We start from the raw sequence: 15,499 nt of genomic DNA on the forward strand, positions 1-15,499 counted from the left end.
ATTATTGAAAACATACGATTTTAAAATGTACAAAAAACTGACCTTCTATTGAAGATTGGTCAAATGCAATTCAGCAACAAAAAAGTAAATAATTATTTGTTGTTGCTTTTTAATAATAATAATAAAATAATTCTCAAATAAAACTCTCTTGTTTACTAGGGTTGCAAAAATACTTTATATTCCAAGATGCGACACGGTGCCCGGGTAAAGCCAGTTTTTTTTCAGAATTTCGACAAGCCGAGCTAAAAAAGGTTACCCGTTGCTGCCATAGACAAAGTATTCCCATCGTCCGTTGTCGCTAATAACGGCGGTATATCTTGGCCAACACATGTTGCACATTGCGCAGAGCTTTACGCGCGTGAAGATGAATGGCTTCGGATTGATTTGTGCACTCATTTGATAATTATTTTCTAAGTGGGATATATCAACCTACGTGCTAGTTTATTTTTTAATTGCCGGATCGTTGAGGTCTTGAGCTGAATTGAAAAAGAAAGAAAATTACGAGAGGGAATGTCAGTGACGAATTGTGACCATTAGTGCGACAATTCGGCTATTAAATGAGCAGACTTATAGAAACATTAAATCTATGAGCCAATTTTACAGAAGAAACGTAATAATCAATCGACTATCTGTTCATATTTGTCTCAACCCTCTCATCAAGTGTCAAAAATCTGTTCTTAGAGTAATAAATAAAAAAACATATCGCTACCCTTCAGAGCAACTCTCCAAGAAATTTAATGTTTTGGACGCTAGACAACTGTATGCTAAAACAATAATAATTAATCATCACAATAATAAAATTGACCACGTCTTAATAGCACACAATATATCAACTCGTAGTGTGACGTCACAGAAACACATTGTACCGCGGACGAGAACTTTTTTCGGACAGAGATCGTTTAGCTCTATGGCTCCTAGAATTTATAGGTAATATGGTTAAAGATATTTTTTCACCCAATACGATGTAACTACTATGCAAAAAAAAAAGTTAGTAAATAAAAAAAATATCCTTAATAAGGAACTTCAGCTCTACGGGAAATTGGATACAATATTTTTTTTTTCTTGCGCGCGTTAAAATTTGGAGCATTGAATTGTATGGCAGTTTCCCGAAAATGTACTAATGTTTGTAAGTGGTTGGCGCGTACGCCGTACGCCATTTTTGGGGTCCTGGATACGACTCCTGGAAGGATGAAGGTAAAATACAGATTTGAATGGATTTTAAAACCGCAATATTTCAATGTTTCTGGACTAGCGCCGGAAGCGTAAGACTACCTCACCATCATACAACATATGATGAAATACACTATATTTGGTTTACCAATGCACTCAATACTAAAGATAAAAATATGAAACAAGAAAACAAGAGTATAGTTTTTTTATATCCACTATCGCAGAGAAATCTTCTGGTAACGTTTTCCCAACAAACCAAAAAATATATAATTTAATTCCAGATGAATCAACTAAAATTCAATTAACGTTTTGAACTCAACGACTACCGCAATTGGTTGAACTAATTTACCAGTCGCAAAAACGACACTTAATTTAAGCCTCAGAACATCGGACACTCTTTCACTAGCAATAAAAAACTACTTAAGTTAAATGATATACAACATTCGACTTTGTTTCAGACTTCAAAAACAAGAATCAAGACATCTCAGAACAATCTGCAACATGTCCATAAAGGGATAGCAATCGTTTGCGTTAAAAGCAAACATGTATATAGGTAGGTACTCTTGGGTTTTGTTAGCAGGACATCTAGTGACTTTACTAATATGTTCACGGTTAAAACACTATATTGCTCGCTTGTTCGTCCTCTTTTAGAATATGCATCCGTGATCTGGTCTCCCTTCTATGTAGGCCGGATAAATCATATCGAATCGGTGCAACATCGTTTGCTAAGAAAAGTAGCATGGATGATTGGCCTCGAGAGGGGGACTACACTTACGGAGAAATGGAGTCAATGTAAAAAATCTCAATTCTACAAAAACGCAGAAATAACATTGACTCCATATTTATATTTAATTTGCGGAATGGCTTAATTGATGTACCATAGTTACTGGAACAAGTGGCATTCAATGCTCCAATCCGCCGGTTGCGAAATGATAATGTGCTGTTCCTCGATCAACACAGCACAAACTATGGCTTGCATGCAACAATGTCCCGATTGTATCGTATTGTAAACTCGAAACAAGATCTGGTCTTTTTTGGTGCAAGTCTTTATAAGTTAAAAAAATCACTAAGATAGACCGGAACTTGTCTTGAGGTAGTAATTTTTATTTTTTTGTTCTAGCTTTGATTTTATTTATTTGTATTTTACTTTATTAGTGCCTGTATTTATTATAAGATATTTTTTTACCATCGTTAGAATGGACTGCATAAGTCCGTCAAATAAATAAATAAATAGCGAGAGTCGTCAAAAAGAGTCTGAATTAATAACGTTTTTTTATCAATTTTTTTACATAATTTGTATCAGATAAGTAACAATTAGTTGTTAAAATTTATATTGTGCAACTATCTAAAATAAATACATTATATTCCATTAACGTTTTTGACGGATAAGCTAGAGAGTATGGAAGTAAACTGACACGTGACTCAACAGATAGAGTAAGTACGAAGACGTAAGACGAAATATTTCCTTACAGTAAGCTAATTAACCGCCTGATAAAAAGACAATATTTAACAAACTATCAAAAATAGCCGATGACATTAAACGATCGACAATCCGATAGGACACGTAACGGGATTAGCACCTTTAAAAACGTTTTACCGTAAGCTATATTCAGAAAACAGGATCCTGTCTCAACATGGCTATCATTCTCGCCCGTTCTCAATGGACAAGGAGAGAAACCTTGCCCCGAATACAGCGGATTGATTGACAAGTATTTTGCAATAATTATGTGCGAGTGATTAGACGCATTTTTTTTCATAATATCTAAAGACACCGCTAACAAGCTATAAATGTGTGGAATAACGTCACGAAAGGTCATGCACGTAAAAAACAAAGATGTCGATATTGAAAATAAATTTTCTTCGCACAGATGGCTGACTAAAGCTAATAATTATTATCCTCAATTCACTCTTTGATGCGCCTGTACTACTGACCGCTATAACAGTAAATATTCCAACAAGAAATTTACGGCAAAATGTAGTTTTTCATACTTAAAACCATAAAACTAATTATGGGTTTCATTCCGCTTTGCCAGAATTCGTAGGTCTGCCGACAAATACCCCAGTCATAATTTTGATAACAAATTGTTTTCTTTCATGCAATCGCTGAATCAAATTTAGAATAATCATATCTCTCCGTCTTCAATTCCCACCTCGCCCAATTTTGCTACATCTCTTAATAATTATGGATAACTTATATAGCGCCATTTTCGTAATATAATACTTCAATAATCACTTCACTCTCACAGTTTCGGACCTCTACTGGGAGAGCATTCCATGCCGTAGGGCCTGCGACCGCAAATATGCGTTCGCCAAATTTAGTGCGCTGTTTGCGTAGAGGTTTAAAATCTTTTCCTTTCGAAGTTGATGTAGCTGATCTAAGCGTAAGACGTCTGTCAGCTAGTTCATCTGGAATGCAGAGTTCCCTTAGATATTCTGGAGCAGAATTGTGCAGTGACTTATACATAAGCCAACAGAGTTTGTATTCCACCCTCTGTGGTAAACGTAGCCAGTGAAATTTCCGAAGTAGTGGAGTGATATGACTGAACTTAGAGATTCCAAAAATAAGTCTCGCTGCGGCATTCAATACAGACTGTAAGCGAGTCAGTTTATTTATGTTTTATTCCTTGATGTTTTATCAATAATCTTATATTCTTGTACATTAATTTTATTTATTTAAAATACAAACAGATATACAGGAAATAATTATAAATAGAAACCATAAAAAATATATAAAAATAGTAGGGCCTGCCATCCAATAACATAGATTTAGATGTATTTGTTTATGACAAAATACATCGTTTATAACTTTACATATTAGATAACATTGCATATTTTATTTGTACGAAATATTCCCAATCAGCAAAAGTGCTGGTATGAGGGGATATAATATATTATGACACAATAGATTTAGTAAAAAGTCGATAAAATAACATCACATATCACTCGTCACACGGGCTGTAAGAACTGTTTTATTTAGGTGTTTTTTTAAGCACGTATATGTTTTTTTATATTTTTTAGGTCATTAGAAAGTGAATTGTAGAAATTTATTGCTGTATACACAAAACTGTTTCTTTTTCTGTTAGTCCTAGGTTGTTCGCAAGTTAAATTATTTAACGCTTTTGTATTTATTTTATGCATATTGTAGTTAAAATTAAATTTAATATTTGTCTTTATTTTATCATTTTTCATCTTAAATATCACCTTTACCTTTTCTGTGTAAATAAATTGATCTAAATTGAGCATTTTTGTTATTCTATATAAATCTGTGGTACATATATTCACTTATTTGTAACAAAATAGAGCGACGATGGTTTTAATTATAATATACAAAATAAAATGACAGGTAATTGAGACAATATTATTCACATAAATTAAAAATTAAAAAAATAGGGACGAAGCAAGGAGACAGTGGAAAGAAAAATAAGTAAAGTGATGAGAAGTGGTGGAGGATGAATGAAGTAAAGTAGGAGTGTCTAATTGCATTTGATTTGATGACGAGAAATAAAGTGCAAAAAATACAAAACGTCTATGCTCTGTTACTCTGAATCAAGCTTGTCGGTCGCTTCTGTACCTATTATATGGGCTGTTTAATACATCTAAGACTATTAAAATTCTAGGTTAATATTTCACATATACGAGGGATGGTAGAATGTTTCCGATGATTAGTTTTAATGTTAGGAATATATAAAATATCAGACAGTCTAGTTGGTCTGCAGGGGACACGGTACTTTTACTATGCATTGCGTCTGTAATCTAGCTCCCTTGTGTAATTGAAATCGATCATACTTGGAAACGAGGAACTTTAATCCTAACCGTCCGTGCGCTCTGTAGCTGCGAGACGTGTTGTAACTAACTAACTTACTAACTAACCATCACGCCATTTCCCCGGAGGGGTAGGCAGAGAGGATAGAACGCCACACCACTCTGTCCTGGCACACTTCCTTTGCTTCCTTCACATTCATACATCTTCTCATGCACGCACGTCGATTATTCCGACTTTTCACATGACCACTTTCAAGAATTTGTTGTACTTGATCATGCCATGTCTTTCTCAGCCTTCCTCGACTTCTACAACCAGACACATTCGCATCATAAATCTTTTTAGCCGTTCTTTCATCATTCATTCGCTCCACATGACCGAACCATCGCAAAAGACCTTTCTTAATTTTGTCGATAATGCTTAACTTGCATTCTGCTCTAATTTCGACATTAGGGCACCTATCATACATTGTTTTTCCGCACATTCGCCTGAGGGATCGCATTTCAACAGCATTCAGTCTACTTTCGTCCCTTTTTTTCCAACTCCATGCTTCGCTTCCATACATTAGGGTTGGTACCAGAACTCCATTATGAACTGCTAATTTAGCCTCTTGCGATAGACACTTATTTGCTACGACAGACTTTAAGGCACCATTAACTCTGTTACCGGCACTAACCCTCCTTTCAATATCCTTGTCCATATTTCCATCTCTAGTAAACATACTACCCAGATATACAAATTCTTCGACCTGTTTCAAACTATCTCCATTTACTACAATCTTACATTCAGTCATAGTTACATTTCTTTCAAAGACCATGACGTTCGACTTTTGCACATTCATTAGCAAATCACTCTCCTTGCACACTTCGTAAACCTGCAATCCTTGGAGACGTGTTGTGATATTAATTTATTGTGTAGCGCTCTTGAGGTGATTTTCACGATTATCCAACTATATAAAATATAATGATAAACAGGAAGAAAACGATGATAGATTATTATTATGATTTTAAAATTACATAAATGGTCTTGCTAAAAAAGTGTCATTTTAAGAAAACACAGTGACGTAAAAAATTAAAAATATTACATTTAAGTCACAAGGATAATGTATTCAGACACCTCACATAAGACATCAAAATTTGTTATTGTCGGGGAACCGTGTGAACCATTCAATACAAATTGTTCTTGAATATCTTAACAAAGAATACATAACACATTTTCCAATGCTGACAAAAATTACGTCACCAGAACATAGCCGATGGCATTTCGAGTTTTTATTAGCGAATGTTTGCATTGTGACCGAGAAAAAATGACTAAAATTGCGACAAAAGCGTGTGTTTATTCACTTTGGTGGTAATTTATTTTGCACCGAGGCGAAGCCAAGGTCGGCCGAGGAAATGCCATTGTTAAGCTAAAATGATTTAAATTCAACACTGAACAAGTGCGAGTACACAATGGGCGTCTGCAGTATGCGACGCGCTACGGAGTTAGGGATGTTTACCGAACTCGCGGAAATACAAAACCAATTTTAGTTGGACAGAAAATGATTCATGCGACCGGAGCTGAGCTCGAGGGAAGCACAAATATTCTCAAGTCTGGATACGGCGCCATTACAGTTGGAGCTGTAGACACAACAAAGGCAAGAACATAAGAACAGATTAAAACAAAGGCTGATATCGATGTAAAAAAGAAAGCACGTTTAAAATAAATAAATTCCTCTGCAAAAACGTCGGGAAATAGCGGATATAATTTATTTACTTAAAATTGCCTCTGGTTCAATTGACTGTCCTGAACTTCTATGCAAACTTTCTATCAATGTTCCTTCTAAAGTTTTAAGAAATAACCCTCTTCTCCACATACCTCTTGTTTCATCTAATTATAGGCAAAATTCATATTTATTTATTTATTTATTTAAATCTTCAAGTAGGGCACACATATCATACATATTGTTATGTGTGTTCTAATAATAACATTACAAATATATTTAATTTATAAATTGTTTATCACATATGTCTTGACCATTATTTTAAATTTTGATATGTTTTTTTCTTCATAAATATTTTTTTCCATTTCGTAATACTTTTTAATATTTATGGCGAACTTTTAATAATTTTAATGTAATAAAAAAATCATTTACCATAGATTTATTTGCAAATGATCTTAATGACGTACGGCGTTTGCTTTCGAAATAATTCGTAGTATTTTTTATTTTCTTTTGAATTTACATTTAATTACTATTCATTCTGTGTTCGAGAATCTTTTTTAACTCACTGTGATGCTACTTGTGAAAACCTGTAATTGGCTTATTTGTTATTTGTTTTGTAATATATATAAAATATAATTATAGCTGTTGGTTATCCAAATAAATAAAATAAAAGAAACAGCTGCTTCAACAAACGTAGCTTTATGGCGTATCCTATACCGATGCAGTGACAAGAGTATTAAAATATTCTTGGACATCGATTAGATCTACACTGCACTAGAACTTGGAATTTAACGTCCCGAGGACAAATACCTTCCCACCTTGATCTTTCTGTGACACAAAGCGAGAATTCAGACAGTCAGAGTATAACTCTACAATATGGACTCCTTACTCCTTGCTACAACTGTCACCAAAATTCTCTTGAAAGAGCCCAAAAAAAATTCTTACGGTTTATAAATTTGAAACTTAGAATTAGTCATGAATTTTTTAATTACGATTTTTTACTAAAACATTAAATTTGTTAAAACTTAACGATAGAAGAAAAATTATAGACCTTTTAAATTTATTCAAAATTCAATATGGGATTGCCCTGAACTATTATCTCTCATCAACTTCAGGGTGCCTGGAAGAATGACTAGACAGGTGCCACCGTTTTGTAGCAACAATTCACGGACAGTGTATACTTGTAATGCCGTAGTAAATAGACTTCATGAACTCGGCAATAGTTATTCCCACGTATCTGATATATTTAGTGTAGGGTATTGTTCCCATAGAACAAACCTTTTGAACTTTTTCAAAGATGGTGAATGGTAATTATATTTATTTATTCGTGCATTTCATAATATATACAGTTTTTTGTTCACTTTGCCCAGCTGTATGAAACAGTACTTATGATTTTCTTGTTGTATTACTGTAGAATGTTTTATTATTTAAACTTTCTACTGAATATGCTGTATAATTTTTAGGTTAATTTTAAAAATATAAATCTTGTATAATTTTTAGGTTTAATTTTTTTTTATAAATATTGGGTATAGGAAATTTATGTTTTTTTAAAAAAGAAAATATAAAGCCAAATGTGTTAGTATTATAAATGTTTATAAAAGGTAGATTTGCCGTTTATGTTAATAAAATAAAATAAATCCACACACGACTTGAAAGTCGAAAGATGATACTTTTGCCGTGGCAAGCCCTTCTGGAAGAGATCGCAACTGTTCCAGACCATTTGGTTACTTACGCCAAACTTCATTTTCCTAGAACCAGTGTCATTTGAAAGATCTTAGAAATGTAAAGAGTGAGCGTTGTGTCCATAATGAATCAGTATATACTAACAATGCTGTGTAAAACTGTGTCCCTTCCAGACCAGCAGGACTCTCTGATCTTTTCTATATTCTTAACATTAAAACTAATCATCGGAAACATAATACCATCCTTCGTATACTATGTGAGAAATATTTAACAAGACTTTTAATGGCCTAGATATAATTAACACTTCTTCGTCGTCTTTTAAAAGATCCTAAGATTTATGTTACAGAAAACTGGTCGTTCGCCTGGTATGATGAGGTCCAACTGTTCCTCCATCTCTTGGATGGTCTTCCAGGCGGATGTTGTTCAGATAAGATTTCATTAACATTCCACGTATAATTATAGGTACAGACGATAACTAACAAGCTTGATTCAGAATAAGAGAGAATAGATATGTTGTCTTTTATGATAGAATAAAAAAATAGACATAATACATAGTAAAAGTACTGTGTCCCCTCCAGACCAACGAGTCTGTCTGATATTTGATATATTCTTAACATTAAAACTAATCATGGAAAACATTCTACCATCCCTCGTTTATGTAAAATATTTCAATAAAATTTTAAAAGTCTTGGATATATTTAACACTCCATATAATAGGTACAGAGGCGAACTAACAAGCTCGATTCAAAGTAACAGCGAATAGACGTTTTGTCTTTTTTGTTTTTCATTTCTCGTCATCAAATCAAATGCAATTTGACACTCCTACGAGTACTTTCCATCATTCATCCTCCACCACGCCTCATCACTTTCCTTCCCACTATCTCCCTGTTTCGTTCCTATTTCTTTTATTTCGACATGTCGAAATTAGAGCAGAATGCAAGGCTGAGTTAAGCATTATCGACAAAATTAAGAAAGGTCTTTTGCGATGGTTCGGTCATGTGGAGCGAATGAATGATGAAAGAACGGCTAAAAAGATTTATGATGCGAATGTGTCTGGTTGTAGAAGTCGAGGAAGGCCGAGAAAGACATGGCATGATCAAGTACAACAAATTCTTGAAAGTGGTCATGTGAAAAGTCGGAATAATCGACGTGCGTGCATGAGACGATGTATGAATGTGAAGGAAGCAAAGGAAGTGTGCCAGGACAGAGTGGTGTGGCGTTCTATCCTCTCTGCCTACCCCTCCGGGGAAATGGCGTGATGGTTAGTTAGTTAGTTAGTTAGTTCTTTTATTTTAATTTTTATGAATAACATTATTTCAATTATTTATCATTTTATTTTTTATATAATCAAAACCGTCGCTTTATTTTATTAAAATAAAGTGAGTACATGTAATTAAATGGCAGGCCTTAATACTTATCAACAAAAATAATGATAGTCTCTAACTATAAACATTTAACCTGTATATCTGTTCGTATTATAAATAAATATAATTAAATAAATGTTGTAGGTTTATGAGACATTGTTGCCAACATACCGTCGGTTTAGTTTGTTTTTGTCCAAAATAGGCATAAATAATGACCACAACTAAAGACAAAATTCGTTCAAAACCCAATAATTAAAAAAAACATTTTTTTAAAATTTAATTTTTAAATAAAGGCTTAATTTTGTCAAAAATGGTATGTTGGGCAAAACCGAAAAAAAACAACGATACGTAGGCAACAATAGAATTAGGATATATCTAAAATATTGCGCATCTGGTACAGAAGTCAAATTGCTGACGAGAGGACAAATAGAAGGTGACAATGTTACGCTGCACTTTTCTCTAGACGAAGACTACCTCCAATCGGAAAAAGAGAGAACAACAGGAACGGCTACCACAAAAACCACGAAGCCCTTACTACAAGAAGGACTTTTCTTCATTTCTTCGGTTTACCTTAACTTCTCCGTGTCCTTACTGTCACGAATTAACTTTTGTATTATTTTATTGGCTAGTAAATAAAATATCCCTGCGCACCTTACTGCGTGTTTTCAATTGGATTTATTCCGCCCAGTCGGGTGACATCAACTCCTGCAGGTTCATTGACGAATTCTGATCTAAAACCTTTGCCAATGAGCAAAAACCGAGTTAAACGTGGTTCTGTTTAAAATAGACTCGCATCTTAATACCCAAGTCTCGCGTTCTGAAATATTTTTAAAACTTCGATGTTTTTAACGCAAGATATCACCATACATGGCCGGGGATTTCGGTCATAACAGTTAAAATTCACGAAGAATATGCCTTTGCTGAAACACTGATGGTACAAATTAGGAAAAGACTTACCTGGAAGTGCAGGATGATGGTCCAGATGAGGCCGAGGGTGAGTTTGGGGTTCCCGTCCACGATGTCCTCAGCCCTGATGTTGACCACTTTGATCTTCTTGAAGTGGAGGAAGCTGAGGGTCATCTGCACGTTCTGCAGCATGTGGAAGCGCATTCGCCCTTTCTCGCGCGGCTGCGAAAGCAAATAAGATATATTAATAACATGGCTTATCTTAAATCACACAAATTTAGTGAAATTCAATAATTTCAATTGTTAAGTTTCGGTTTTTGGCTGCCCTTGGGTAAAAATCCAGAATTTTTTATTATTTTTGGCTTCTATTATTCTTATCTTATATGTACCTTGTATGTTCGATATACTCAGTTAACCAAATGCCGCCTATATAACGCCTGCATAACACCTATTCTCCTCGATGGATGCGAATCGTGGCACCTCACTAGAGCCCAAAACAGCAAAATTCTGAGTTTTGAGAACAGGTGTCTCAGAAGAATCTCGGGTGTGCGGTAGTGTGATTCTTTGAGGAATGAAGTAATAAAAAAACGGACGCAGCAAAATCCGATGACAACTGGCGTCAAGCGGAGGTGGTACGGTTTGCTAGCCCATAGTTCATGTCAGAACTACGAGATGCGAACCTGACTTGGGTGGATGCACAGGAGCTGGCAGCCGATAGAGATGCCTGGAGAATCTTCGTAAACACCATATGCTCCAACTAGGGAGCAGACATGGAATGATGATGATGATGATGTTCGTGATTTTTTCCCTCCATGTATAATGGTCAGCGCGTCTACCTACCATGCAAGAGGTCTCGGGTTCGATCCCCAACATGGGTAAAATGAAATATTTATTTAAAAGGGTGTTTTCACACTAAAATATTTCATGCTCCCTGGACTCGTACCTGAAGCATAAGCCTGATTATCTTATCTTCATGTAACAAAAATGATCAAGATACGATGCGATTGGTGAACCATTGCAGTCCCCTATGCACCATTAGATGCGGAAAGGTAATGATGACACGAGCCTGTGAAATAATAAAATAATGGTCCAGATCTTGTCTTAATGTCGTTGAATATTTGATGGATACGATCTTTCAAACTAGATAGGAGTGGACTAAAGGAAATATTGTTTATTTGGTTATTATTTTTCCTCTTACATTACGCTTCCCATCCTAACAAGACGAAAAGACTTGATTTATTAGGGCCATATGTTATATTTAGTAAACATTAAAAAAAAAAAGATAGAATTCATAAGTCAAGTATACCTTGATAAAGAAGCTTCTGTAGCTTTGAAAATAGTCGGTAAAAAAAAAGTGATTAAAAACAAAGTTGGTTTTATTTATTGAATTATAGTGAATAACCACAAAGTTAGTGTATCAAATAAAAATTTTATATATGAAATGAAATGATTACTCATTTTTTGTGCTTAAATTGTTTCAAGGAAATGAAAATGATAATTAATTTTAACGTATTCAGTATCCCTCATATTTATTAAAATAACCTTTCAATAGTTTTAAAACTTTCACTTTTACACCCCAGGATAAGTATTATACTTACCCGTATGCAGAAACAAAAGTTGACGTGAGGAAAGTACATTCTAATTTCAAATGCAGAGAATAACCCGAAGGTGAAGACAATAGAATGTACTCTCCTCACCTAAAGGTTTGTCTCTGCATACGGGTATTTTGACCCTTTTCTAATAATCGGCGATCGGTCAGAAAACAATAATTATTATTCGTAATTACCAAACATATTTATGTGCTAACAATTAAAAGAATGCAGGGTAACTTTCTTACGATGATGCACACAAATAAGAAAACAGAGAACTCCGTTTATCCGAACTCCAGTCATCCGGATTGCCAAATATCCGGATCGTTATCAGAAAATAAAAACAAAAGAGATGTTTTAAAAATAAATTAAAAAGGGCGCTGGAAGCCGTTGCGTGTCTTCGTCAAAGCAATTAACTTTGATAGACGCGTTGGAGACATTGTTTTTAGTGATTACTTCAGGCACTCATTAATCCAGATAAATGTAATTTGACTGTATTTCATTTCAGATATTTTCAATCGTCATCATTCCATTTCCGTACTTAATGGTGCATAGGGCACTGCATCGGTATAGAAATCGCAGCGAGTCTTGATCATTTTTGTAACATGAAGGTAAGATGATCGGTCTTACGTTTCAGGTGCCAGCCCAGGGACTATGAAATTTTATAGTGCTAAAACACATTTTCAAATAAATATTTCGTGTCAGCCATGTCGGGGATCGAACCCGAGACCTCTTGCATGGTAGGCAAATGCGCTGACCACTGCACCACGCGGCTAAATAAAGGCTTGTTTAAAATAAAGACTTGTTGAAAATAAAGCCTCGTTGAAAAATAAAGCTTTGTTGAAAATAAAGCCTTGTTCAAAATAAAAGACGTGTTTAAAATAAAAGGCGTGTTGAAAATAAAGGCTTGCTGAAAATAAAGGCTTGTTGTGGCAATTAACTTTGCTTGACGCGTTGGAGACATTTTTTATGTGATTACTTCAGGAACTCATTAATCCAGATAAATGTTATTTGACTGTATTTCATTTCAGGTATTTTCAATCGTCATCATTCCATTTCCGCACTTAATGGTGCATAGGGCACTGCATTGGTATAGAAATCGCAGCGTGTCTTGATCATTTCTGTAACATGAAAGTAAGATGATCGGTCTTACGTTTCAGGTGCCAGTCCAGGGACTATGAAATTTTATAGTGCTAAAACACATTTTCAAATAAATATTTCGTGTCAGCCATGTCGGGAATCGAACCCGAGACCTCTTGCATGGAAGGCAAATGCGCTGACCACTGCACCGCGAGGCCGACAATTTTTTTGATTGAGCAAAATTAACATTGGTACGTGAACATAATATTCAAGTTTTGAGAAAAATCAAAGCATAATGTAATTCGATGCTTGAAAAAAGGGGGAATAAAAAGAGAGAAAAAGAGGGTCTTCTTCTTCTGTGCTTAATGCAATCCTCGAAATGTAATGACAGAATAAAAATAATAATTCCAACATCAACATCTACAGTAAAAATGTATCAACAACTTTTGTAGTTTGTCCAAATTTTTATGGGAGTTAATAAGATTTATAACATATTATAACAGAGACGGGGAACTTTGAAGAGAAGGAAATATAATATCTAGGGACTTACAGGGCATATGACTTGTCATTGGCTGGTTTATGCGGCCACTTTACACACTGTGCAACATTTACCATTTTTCCTATGTTCAAAAATTAACAGTGAGTATGTTTGAACATCCATATCTTTAATTTCACAAAATCAACGAACTGAAGAATTGAACATATCGTTGTAATCGTAGAATAACGACAGATGTGCGAAAAATGCGACATTGACTTTCTTTTATAGGCATTTGATATTGAAAGTGATAGTTTTATATTCTTTGTAATAAGGGCTTGTTGAAAATAAAGGCTTTTTTAAAATAAGGACTTGTTGAAAATAAAGCCTTGTTGAAAATAAAGCCTTGTTGAAAAATAAAGCCTTGTTCAAAATAAAAGACGTGTTTAAAATAAAAGGCGTGTTGAAAATAAAGGCTTTCTGAAAATAAAGGCTTGTTGGAAATAAAAGCTTGGTGAAAAAAAAATCATTACTTAACTCCGACGCCCTTCGTAGAAATCGCTAAATAAATTGATTCCATAATCATGCAATTAACACGGCATATTATATTTATATTATCCATTCACAAAAATGAACAGATGGAAAAATCTAAGAAAATAACAGTTCCACCATCATATGGATGTTCAAACATAGACAGGGCAGTGAATATTACACAGTGTATAAAGTGGCCACTTAAACTAGCTAATACACATTGAAGATTCTAGATTTCCGTTTTCAAAAACGTTCTCCATCTCTATTGTAATATGTTGATATGACATTAGGTACGCAATTAAAAAATGCTAACATGAAAATATTAATATAAGTATTGTCAAGAGTGTGATACTTTGCATCATAAAAGGAGCCTCATCCTCGTAGGACTACTGGTTAAACCGGAGGATGTTTAAGAACTCGCCCCCTGCCTAATCCCGATACTTTACGGATCTAGACTTGGAGGGGGAGATTTAGCAAAATGTAAACTCTCGCATTCCACACGGTAGCCAGCCTCTTCACAGGGACCCGTCGCAATAAATCTTCACGGGTCGCAGTGACGTCAGGAGCTTGCATAGCACTGACCCCCACCTCTCATAATAAGAATAAGAAATACCCATTTGGTCATAATATTCATAATTAAAATACGCGCTATTCAAGAAATCTTCGTGTGTCTAAGTTTCGCTCAACAAAGTTTGGCAGTAGGTCCTTGGAAAATATTGGCCATTCCGAATAAAATTAACTGCCTGATGAGCTAAGACACGAAAAACTGAATGAAAAATCCAGAAGTGTCGCAATGAAAAAATATTTTTTCAAATCTTTTTGATATTGATAATTATTAATGTAATTTATATAGATGGTGTTTTGTGTTTCTTATACAATAATGTTTTCTTTTTATTTCGGATGTATTAATTTGTATGATATTATGTATTGTCAAAAAAATGTTTTTTCTTATGTACGGTCTAATATGAGTTTCTAATAACTCCTGGGAGTATAATATGTAATTTTTGTAATAGTAAAAAATGAATAATAATTTAATAATAATAAAAAAAATAAATAAAAAAAAATGTCAAGACACTTACGAGGTGTTCGCCAGATAGCACCTCCAGCAGCGACATTAGGTTCAGCCCATCTCGAAGATCTTCAAAAAGGTCGTTCACGTGACGATTTGCCTGCAAGGGAAACACGAAAATTAATCAAAACAACATTATAAAATTACAGATGAAATCAATAATGATGGTA

At 34.5% G+C, this 15,499-nt stretch overlaps 1 protein-coding gene and 1 non-coding gene across 3 annotated transcripts in view; both read right to left on the reverse strand.

Annotated features, from left to right (window-relative positions):
- shot (dystonin-like protein short stop) overlaps positions 1-15,499 on the reverse strand; it is a 495,344-nt gene that overhangs the window by 312,007 nt on the left and 167,838 nt on the right. For both annotated transcript variants that reach the window (XM_088229644.1, XM_088229645.1), the window contains exons 4-5: positions 15,340-15,429; positions 10,637-10,807 (exon numbers count right to left, since the gene is read on the reverse strand). In XM_088229644.1, coding sequence (XP_088085770.1) covers positions 10,637-10,807; positions 15,340-15,429 — 261 coding nt within the window. The remainder of the gene's footprint in view (positions 1-10,636; positions 10,808-15,339; positions 15,430-15,499) is intronic.
- Positions 12,877-12,949, reverse strand: TRNAG-ACC (transfer RNA glycine (anticodon ACC)). Its single transcript has one exon. It is a non-coding gene; the product is annotated as a tRNA-Gly (tRNA).

Source organism: Micrasema longulum, unplaced genomic scaffold (genome assembly GCF_059751315.1).
Source record: "Micrasema longulum isolate JH-2025_06_02 unplaced genomic scaffold, ASM5975131v1 h1tg000691l, whole genome shotgun sequence".
Lineage (NCBI taxonomy): Eukaryota > Metazoa > Arthropoda > Insecta > Trichoptera > Brachycentridae > Micrasema > Micrasema longulum.